Source organism: Lytechinus pictus, chromosome 8 (assembly GCF_037042905.1).
Source record: "Lytechinus pictus isolate F3 Inbred chromosome 8, Lp3.0, whole genome shotgun sequence".
Taxonomy (NCBI): domain Eukaryota; kingdom Metazoa; phylum Echinodermata; class Echinoidea; order Temnopleuroida; family Toxopneustidae; genus Lytechinus; species Lytechinus pictus.
Window position 1 is genome coordinate 25504109 of NC_087252.1, and position 9650 is coordinate 25513758.

The following is a 9650-nucleotide window of genomic DNA, read 5'->3' on the forward strand; positions in this document are numbered from 1 at the left end:
TTGATGATTATGGCAACACAGCAGTATATAGAAGAACTTGGGTCTGCTACACTCGTCATTCTGCGAATGTTAAAGCCTATAGTAGTAATCTCTTTTAATGTTTAAACAAAAATTTTAGAGGAAATTTAACATAACCCGATCGATGTATACACTGAAACATTATTGAAAACGAAAAGAGAATATCAAGTGTACGTATTCAATGAACCGATGACCTCTGTATTCGTAACATTGTTCAATGTACCACACCCTCCTTGGTGACAATTTCTAATGATGGATTGTTTTTAGGTCAGCTAGGGCTTCCTCCTTTGTTATTGACCTCCACGAAGGAGGTACGTCAGCGAATGAATCACTGTACAATTTGTTGTTTGCCATAACCCACATCCAATATTTGGACATACTGTTGGTGGAATCAGGAGCTATGTCCCATTCCGGAAGGTAAGTCTTGTATTCTGGATATTTGTGGTAGACGATATTCATGCCAGTAGCTGAACACCTGCCAGAATCTCGGCACTTGAAGTCACAAGCGTCACAACCGAACTCCATGTCCTTCCCCTGTATGGAATAGTTACAGGTCTGATTAAGCAGCTGGTTTTTGCCGGTTTTCACCCCAGCAAAAATACGTACTCCAAGAAGTCCCCTTGGTCTGTGCTGAACACATGTGTGCCTCCTCCCATATAATGAAAAATGTCCAGGTGTGTTGTCTACACAGGGCGAGTGACAGAATGGGCATTGTTCAGGGCAACCCCAGATCTTGTCTAGAATTTGCTGTGGTGGAGGTGTCCAATTCCAGTCAACAGATTTTTCGGTTTCAATGGCAAAGGTATCTTGAAGACTTACTTGGATTTGACCAAGCTGGTATAGGACAATCTTTTTCAGATTGTCGAAATTCACCACTAATCGATCACTAACAAAGGTGAGTGCACTGACTGGCACTACTATCTCTTCCGATGCACTCTGACAGAACTTTTCAATCCACCGTTCAATCCTCCTGTCTCTTGGTCCCTCGACCTCAACAGTAGCATTCTCAACACTTTTGGTAATACATCGTATGACCCTTGCAATATGGCTGTTGGCTATTTCCGCATACCTGGACATGCCATTACCACTTTGTCTCGAAAACATCTTTTCATTTGTGTACATAGTAATCCAGTTTAAAGCAAACAATTTGCCGTCGTTTAAGTAAGCTTTATATTCCTTGAAGTTTTCTTCCTCAGCTAGGTCTTTCAACATGTTTACAAGCAGGTAGCATTTGGTCATCTGGAAGTCTCTGAGAACTTCATCAATGCATTTTCTTGGAATTGCCTTCTCTACTGCCTTTTGAATAACCCCCTCCAAATGTGTGCATAAGAGGTCACCTGCCATGGCCTCTTCAGTGCTCTGCTTGACCTTGTTCTTGAAAAGACTCCAGGCAGTATTCCTGTAGACTAGTAGCTTGGCCTTCACCCCATGTTTGTTGTTATACTTTCGTTGCATTGAGCTGAACACCTGGACACAGTGACGACTTACATGAACTGCTAATTTAACGGCATATCCAGGAATAATCGTGAAATTGTAGTCATTGGAAACATGTGCATGCTGATTGAAAGTATCAATTTTGTCCATGAGTATTTTTACGACACATGCGGCATGAGTTTTCTGGAATTTCATGTCCTGATTAGAAATGCCTTTTAAATAAGTATCAATCTCATTTAGGATACTTCTTGTCATCACCAATGTCATCTGTCTTGCAGCCTCTAATTCTAGGTTACTTTCATCAGCCAGGTTCTCGATATTTTTCAATAAGGATGTTTTCAAAGTGACATGTTCCTGTTTAACATCATCTACAGTGATACTGCTTTCTAAGGATGTCTGCTCAAGTTGAATATTCAAAGAATGGCGCTTCAGCTCATCTCTAAGTAAAGCTCTATGTGCATGAAATCTTTGGAAAAGAATCCCCTCCATCACTAAATCCATTTGCAACTCCTTGTCCTCGGTATGTGTGGCAAGTTCCTTTACCATTGACAACCAAATGGTATCAAACTTTTTTTCCTGTTCGGGATCAGTCATGTTTTTACCTTTCATTTCTTCTGCCAGTTCCACTGCTTTGTTCATGATATACGCCTCATGCTTTGACCACTTCTGTGTCTGCATTATCTCCACTCGGCGTGCTTCTTTGATTGAACGCAGATCCGCCTCGCCCTCATGTCGCAGTTGCTCAACTTCAAATTTCAGTTGGTACAGCTTGCTCTGCTGCCATTGGATAATTATTTCCTGCAAGTTGCAATTGTTGAAGTAATGCTCTAAATAACATTTGGTTTCTTCAGCTTTTTCGGTCAGAACTTTAGAGAGTTTGACGGTGAGGGACAGGAAGGAACTTTCTAGGTCATCGATAGATTCACATATCTCTAACTTTAACCTTGCAAAGTTTAGCCATGATTTCATTGAGTTTTGCAAATCCCATTCCAAAGTGTAGTATTTGGATTGCAAACTGTTGTAGGCTTTCACCTCAAGACTGTTGCGAAAGCTAAAGACGAAATCATCAGCAAGCACGCCATTCCATAGATCTGCAAGGCGAATCGACAGATCTGAAGAAGTCAGAAATGTTGTATGCCTCTTTGCAATCTCCTCCAAAATGTTTAGCCTCACCGCACCTACCTTTTCACTGTAACCAGGATTTACAGGGGCCATGGGTGGATTGCCATGCCACAGATCAGGGACGTACCAGACATGAGTTTTGACGTCAAAACTGATAATCTGTGAGAAACTATGTACATTTGCTATGTTCTCACTGAGAGCCACTTCCTTGGTCATTTCATCCAAACTCTCCTCTAATTTCTGACTTCCATATATCATAAGTTCTTCTGCATTAGCTGATGGGACATTCTGATGAACAAATATGCAAGTTCTGTGATCTTTTATGTATTTACTGACAAGATTCATCCTTAAGAACGCATGCACTGCAATTTGCAGAATGTCTTTCATTTCGGCTGTGTTTTCTCCTCTGATATTAATGATGGTCACATCTCCCAGACCAATTACGAAAGTTGCAAGCTCATTATCATGCTCGTACATGATTTGTTTTAGTTCTGGTGCCCGAAGCCCCTCTGTATCTACAACAACAACATAATCAAAAGGCAGATCAGCGTTCCCCTCTACAGGGATGAGTTGCATGTATGCTCCCCTCGTGCATCTACCTGCACTTACAGCGATCTGCAACCCAAACATGGTGTTGAGAAGTGTAGATTTCCCAGAGCTTTGGATGCCCAAGACAGAGAGAACAAAGAGTCTTTTTTCCCCGATAATGTTTCCAAGTTTACTTAGCACTGCAGAAACCCATGTAATAGGGACACTCGATGTGTCTCCATCTACCAATTCCAAGGGGCTGCCCTTCAACAACAATTTCGCAGCTATTTCTGGCAGAATTTCTACATCTGCCTTTGTGTCTTGTCCTACTTTTCTGCTCCCCTTCACCGCCTCGTAAATTTGACCAATTTCTCTGAAAAGATTTTCTAGTCCAAATGATGCTCTTGCAAGACGACCCTCGGCATCATCCACTTGTGCTTTCATTTGCGGCAAGTTTGCCATCTCCTGTTTCTTCTTGGCCTCACTGAATTCATTCCAGGCGGTGTAATACTGCCTGCGTAGTCCTGGTAGGTTGGCTCTCGTTATTTCATTCAATAAGAGATCGATCCACCTTAGGAAATACATAGCAACATCTGGATTCTTTCGCAGATTTGACATGAAGTTTTTGATGAAAGGTGTTAAACTTCCTTGGTATATTTTTACCTGCTGTTCACGGAGACGGCCTAATGTCCGTGTCATTTTGTCTCGATATGCTGATGTCGACTGTGATACCTCTCTTCTCATTCTGTGTTGACTCTTTAGCACTTTGCAGTATTCAGTCCATTCAACACATTGCATCGGAAGTAGGAGGGATTTACGGTCGGTGATAGGTATATCTTCCATGTGGCTGACAACCTCTTCTGCCAAGACCTTACCTTTAAGACACATTTCATCATCATACTCATCGATGATGATCCCTATTTTCTTTGCACGTAGAGCACACTCTTCTACCATTATACTCGTAGTACATCCAGCGATAGCCTCTGACAGTTTTTCTCTAGCTTCAGTCTTGAGGTCACTGGCATTTTTATCAATACCTTCGCGGGTGCTGGATAAGATTATAGGGACCCCTCTCATAACTGCGTCATGATAGGCTTGTAGATCTTGTGTAATCTGTTTGTTTTTTCCATTGATCAGAAGGATGACTTTAGCACTACTTTTCAAAATCCGTTGCAATGTCATGGTGTTTTGAGCTCTTGTCAGGTCTTTAGCACTGGCTGTAACAAATATCACGGATGATATTTCCTGCAAAATCTGCATCTGTTTTTTCATTAATGAGGCATCGCCTCTCAAATTTAGGATCATTGTTGTGCCTGGTAGGTGGTCGTTCTTTTTACCCACTTTTATGAACCAGGAACATTCCACAAGACCATCAGTCATCCTTCTGGGTATGGTACCATTGATGCAATCTTTGTGAAAGAATGTATCATGACTGTCATCTCTAAGAATATCATTTACCAGCTTGGATTTAGACAGTGGTGGCCTACCCAATCTGAGGAAAGTCACCAGAGGAAAAGGGTTTCCCGTCACTGTCGTCTCCGGAGCTTTCTCATGTTTGGTATGCCACTGCAGAATTATCGTTCTAAGAGCCCAAAGGGACATCCCAATATTGCCTGCTGTTCCTATGGGATAAAGAAAAGGAATTGCCAGCTTGCAAACAAATAACATCTGAGCAAGTTTTTGTTTTAGGAAGTTGTCACAGCATGTAAATATTGCCACCATGACATCCAAAGTGTTGAGATGAGTTGCATTGCCTTTGCAGCCACCAGTATTCGGTATTTCAAGAAGAGGAGCTTGTGCATCAAACCCATCTCTGCCGTCAGGCCTCTCTTCTTTCGATGATTTGTTCAGCATCGCTGAAAGTTGGTCTCTTGCATGAAAATCAGTCATGAGGAGTTTTTGTATAATCATCCAGGGAAGATCAATAGGCTTAAGGTGCCCAGAAAACTGTTTAATGACCACGGCATCCAAAAGGGATATCTTAGATGGAAAATATATGTCTAAGCCTAGGGTCTTCAGGATATCTGAAAAATTACCTTGCTCTGTTTCCCCTGCATTGGCTGCCATAAATGTTTCCTCCTGATGTGAATTGTCTTCTTCTTCCACAGTTACATACTTGTTCAGACCTGCAATTGATATTGGAACACGAAATAAACATTTAAGATAAAACACATTTTGTAAAACATTTGAATAAATCCTACACATGATAATTTCAAATTCATTATAAAGTATGGACAGCAACAGTTTGAATGATTTTCTTGTTAAGTAAATAAGGTACACACATTTCCTACAATTCTTAATATTATTATCATAAGTGCTTGCCATGTCTTCTGATCATGCTAATAGTAATAGTACACCATTTTGTAGAAATGGACACTTATCTGTAAGAAAATCTGAGGGGCCATTTGGGGGAAATGAGAGTGGAATTTTTATCGCTACATGCGTCATGATCAAGAGTGCACTAGTTTTGCATTAGTCTTAAGCATTGGAACTACATATACATGTAAATGATTTATTTTTTAATGAGGATAGCTCAGCAAACCTTAGAATAGAACGCAATGTGCATGATGAATCTTTTTATTCAATTTCGTAACCATTAAATTAACATGCCACATCCTTCAACATTCACCTACGCCACATCTCAATCATGCCGATAGAAAATAACTTTGACTGTCCGCCTACACCATAATGTCATGTAAACCTCACGGCACTATCTGGTTATAAATCGGCGCCGGTAAAGAAAAATTTGCGCTGCCTGAGTTCTTAACCGGCGCCGATCAAGGATAATCAGCGCCACCTAAATCTAAATCGGCGCCAGACAAGAATAATCGGCGCCTCCTGGTTCTAAATCGGCGCTAGTCAATTATGAATTGCCGCTGTCTAAATCTTACGTGACGTCGGTAAAAAATAATCAGCACTACTTGTTTAAATCGGTGCTGCCTTTGTCTTAACCGGCGCCATCTAAATTTAAATCGGCGCCGGTCAAGAATGATCAGCGTCCCCTGAATCCAATAAATAGGCGCCGGTAGAATAATAAAGAAGGGCCTATTGCTAACCAAATCTAGATCGGTGCCGGTCAAGAATGATCAGCGGCACCCGGCACCCAATAATTCCGCATGTGCAAAAATACAATAAGATGGTAATGTTACACAGAAATCTGCAAACGAGAATGAGCTACACAACTCGTTCTTTATTTAAAATCGTGCTCAAATTGTCCGCTTTTCAGATTGGAATATAACAAATTTCAGCTCGCGCTTCGCGCTCGCATCATTTCCGTAGCAAAACCCCATACTTTACATGATTAGATAGGTGAATAGAATGTCCCGTTTTCAGTTCTGAACCTCAAAAGAACTCCCGCTTCGATTGGTAATAATCTCTTGTTGGATATAATCTTGTTCTTTATTAAAAACGTCCATTAAACTGGGTTTTTTTTTCAGATCTAAATATCAAAATTTTAAGCTCGCGTTTCGCGCTGGCATCTATTGTTTTTTTTTAGATACCCATCTTAATCATTGGTACCAAAAATGCTTAGAATAAGAAGCTTTCTGGTCAGAATATAAAGACATTTTGGCTCGCTCTCGGCACTCGCATTATCTGTTTAGTGAGATAGGTATCCTCCTCATGAGTTACTATTATAGTAACTCATGAGGAGTCAGATCAGTATACTATAAAAATTTCAGCTCGCGCTTCGCGCTCGCATTAATTTGTCGGTGAGATATGTGTCTCTATCTCATGAGTTATGTGTGTGTGTGTGAGTTTGTTTGCTTTGTGTGATCGAGCGCCTTTGGAAAGTTGATTCATGATTTTGCCCCCCCCCAATCTAAAAGAAGGATCGACGCCCCTGTGTGTATATATATAGTTAAGAAAAAAATCATTTGTATTTCAATTAATACACAAAAATAATGGCCTCATCGCAATAAAAGGGTAAGTACACGAGATTTTGAAATCGCACATAACATAAATTTGTGTTACTTTTTGCTTGTTTCTTTCTTTAATAAGTTTCTAAATCTCTCTCTATATATATTTTAGAAAGATTATATGTTTGAATTGATGTATATGTTCTGTTATAATGAAATATGTTTAAGTAGACTTCAGGGAATGGTCGTACACATCAAGGGGGAAGGGGGGTCAAATTCCTGATCAGCTGTTGTGAAAACACATTTTTTCCTTAACATTTCATGAAAATTATGAAAAATGTGCAAATGTGAGATGTGCACCAAATACTTTTATAGCTCTGTCCGTTTACTCTATCGTTTTTTCGAGTCTTGCCCCCCCCCCGGAAATATTATCCTATATTTTGAAGAGTATTTGACAGGGTCAGACTTTACCGCTTTTCAACATTTTCTTTTAAGGCGCCGGTGAAGTGTAAAATATGTGCGCCGCTCGGCAGTGCGCCCCCCCCCCTTTCGTCAAAAGCTGGATCCGCCTATTAATTGCAGACTTTGAATGGATTCTTGAAACTCAACTTTTTTAAGTGCTTTAACATCTAGAAAGTGGGTTTATTGACAAAACACTGGGCAATGTTTTATTCCATAACTCAAGCAACATAAATAAATCGGAAAAATTATCCCTATCTGCAGATTCAGCAGATCCTACACATATCTAAAATCCTAGATCAATATTTTGCGCAAAAAAGTAGCTTGTAAATATTCTAAGCATGTACAACATCCTCGATCCTGAAGGCAAGCATCATGCAGTCAAATAAATTGCTTGAAGTAAGTTCAAAAACAATTTATGGGTTTTTATCCACTGTACAAAAAAATAATTGCACAATAATGCGCGCACTTTGAGGGTACCCAAGACTGTGCCTCGGTGTCAGGATACTGCTACTCGTAAAACCTTCATCCATATAATCGTGGGGAGTGCATAATTTCTGTTTTCACAATTCAGTTTTATAAATATTTTGACCATAAATTACCCGAGTCAAGACCCACGCACAACGCCAACACGAATAACTACCATGTTTACACGTGCATCGGCTAAAAGCCGATGCAGAATCGATTTTTGGTTTATCTTGCACCGCGTTTACACGCTGTCACAGCTCATGGTGCAGAATCGGCTCGCGTCGCAAAAACCTGAAATGATCCGTGCACCAACAATTACACGTCATAATAAAGGCAACACTGGATCCGTGCGCTTACAAGTACGTCATATACCATGTTTACACTTGATCGGCTTTTGGTTCAGAACCAAAAGCCGATGCAGAATCGGCTTTTGGTTTATCTTGCAGTTGCACTGCGTTTACACGCTGTTTCAGCTCGCGGTTCAGAACCGCGAGCCGATGCAAAAACCTACTATATATACGTCATAATAAAGACAACGCTATATCCGTGCGCTTTTACAATTACGTCACAATGGTAAAGTAAATGAAATGCGCACTGATTGCCGATGCATAATCGGCTTTCTGTTTACACGTAGTAAAATGCCGGTCTGCATCGGCTCGCGGTTCAGAACCTACTACTTTGGTGGTGAAAATTGCCGGTTCTGAACCGCGAGCCGATTCAAGTTAATCGCGTTTACACGCTATGAAAAAGCCGGTGCTGCATCGGCTCGCGGTTCTGAACCGCGAGTCGATGCAAAAGCCGATTAAGTGTAAACATGGTAATAATGGTAAAGAAAATAATGCGCGCCAATTGCCGATGCAGAATCGGCTTTCTGTTTACACGTAGAAAAAAGGCCGATTCTGCATCTGAACGTATTACTTTGGTGGTGCAAACTGCCGATTCTGCACCGAGAGCCGATGCAAGTTTATTTAATCGCGTTTACACGCAACAAAAAAGCCAATGCAGCGTGTAAACACGGCAAACATGGGAACAGTGGCGTAACTACGGGGGAGGGGACACGGGGGCACGTATTCTCCCCCCCCCCCCCATCGGCTGGCCAAAAAAAAAAAAGGAAAAGGAGAAAAAAGGGAGAAAGAAAGAAAAACGTAATGGGGGATGAAAAAATTATTGTACATTATATTATACTTTGTTATATTATACAGTGCGTCCCACAGAAAACGAAACCGAGATTTATCGATTATTTATCATAACTTAATCACAAATACAATAGACAAATGACCTACCATTTCAAAGCTTAGAATCTCATCTTTCATCATAAATCACTTAGATTATTTCTCATTCTCGCATAAGTGAGCAAAAACAATTTAAAAAGGGGATACCAAAAAGTCACTTGGCGGGCCGTATCTAAGTTTTAAAAAGAAAACCACACTTTTAGAAAGTTCAATATCTGGTCTTTAATTTGATACCTCAATTACAGAAAATGGTCAAGAAATAACAAAGTTCTGGTTATTTGAAATAAGGCTTGAATTTCAATAATTTCATAGAATGAAGAGGTTTTACAGGTTAGTTTCAAACTCACTCGACACTCCGTTTTGTTGACGATCAACCATATATATGCATTAAGTCTTTTGTTACCGTGCGATAGCTTTTGTTGGAAACCCGTGAAAACACGTTTATTTAATGAAATTATGGAAATACAAGCATTGTTTCAAAGGTCATAACTTTTTTACTTCTTGACCTGATGATGCCATGTGTCCATCTTTT

General features: G+C 40.3%; 1 protein-coding gene across 1 annotated transcript; it reads right to left on the reverse strand.

Annotated features, from left to right (window-relative positions):
• Window positions 1-264: 264 nt before the first annotated feature.
• LOC135155251 (interferon-induced very large GTPase 1-like) lies at window positions 265-5751 on the reverse strand. The gene is made up of 3 exons (XM_064104172.1): window positions 5736-5751; window positions 5139-5228; window positions 265-4724 (listed from the first exon to the last, which is right to left on the reverse strand). Exons 1-3 carry the CDS (start codon window positions 5749-5751, stop codon window positions 265-267), a joined length of 4566 nt encoding a protein of 1521 aa, XP_063960242.1.
• Between the last annotated feature and the right edge of the window lie 3899 nt (window positions 5752-9650).

Coding starts and splice junctions, on each gene's coding strand:
- LOC135155251 (XM_064104172.1), bottom strand. Junction 4,725..5,138: donor TGCAGGGGAAACAGAGCAAG/GTAATTTTTCAG, acceptor TTTATCCCATAG/GAACAGCAGGCAATATTGGG.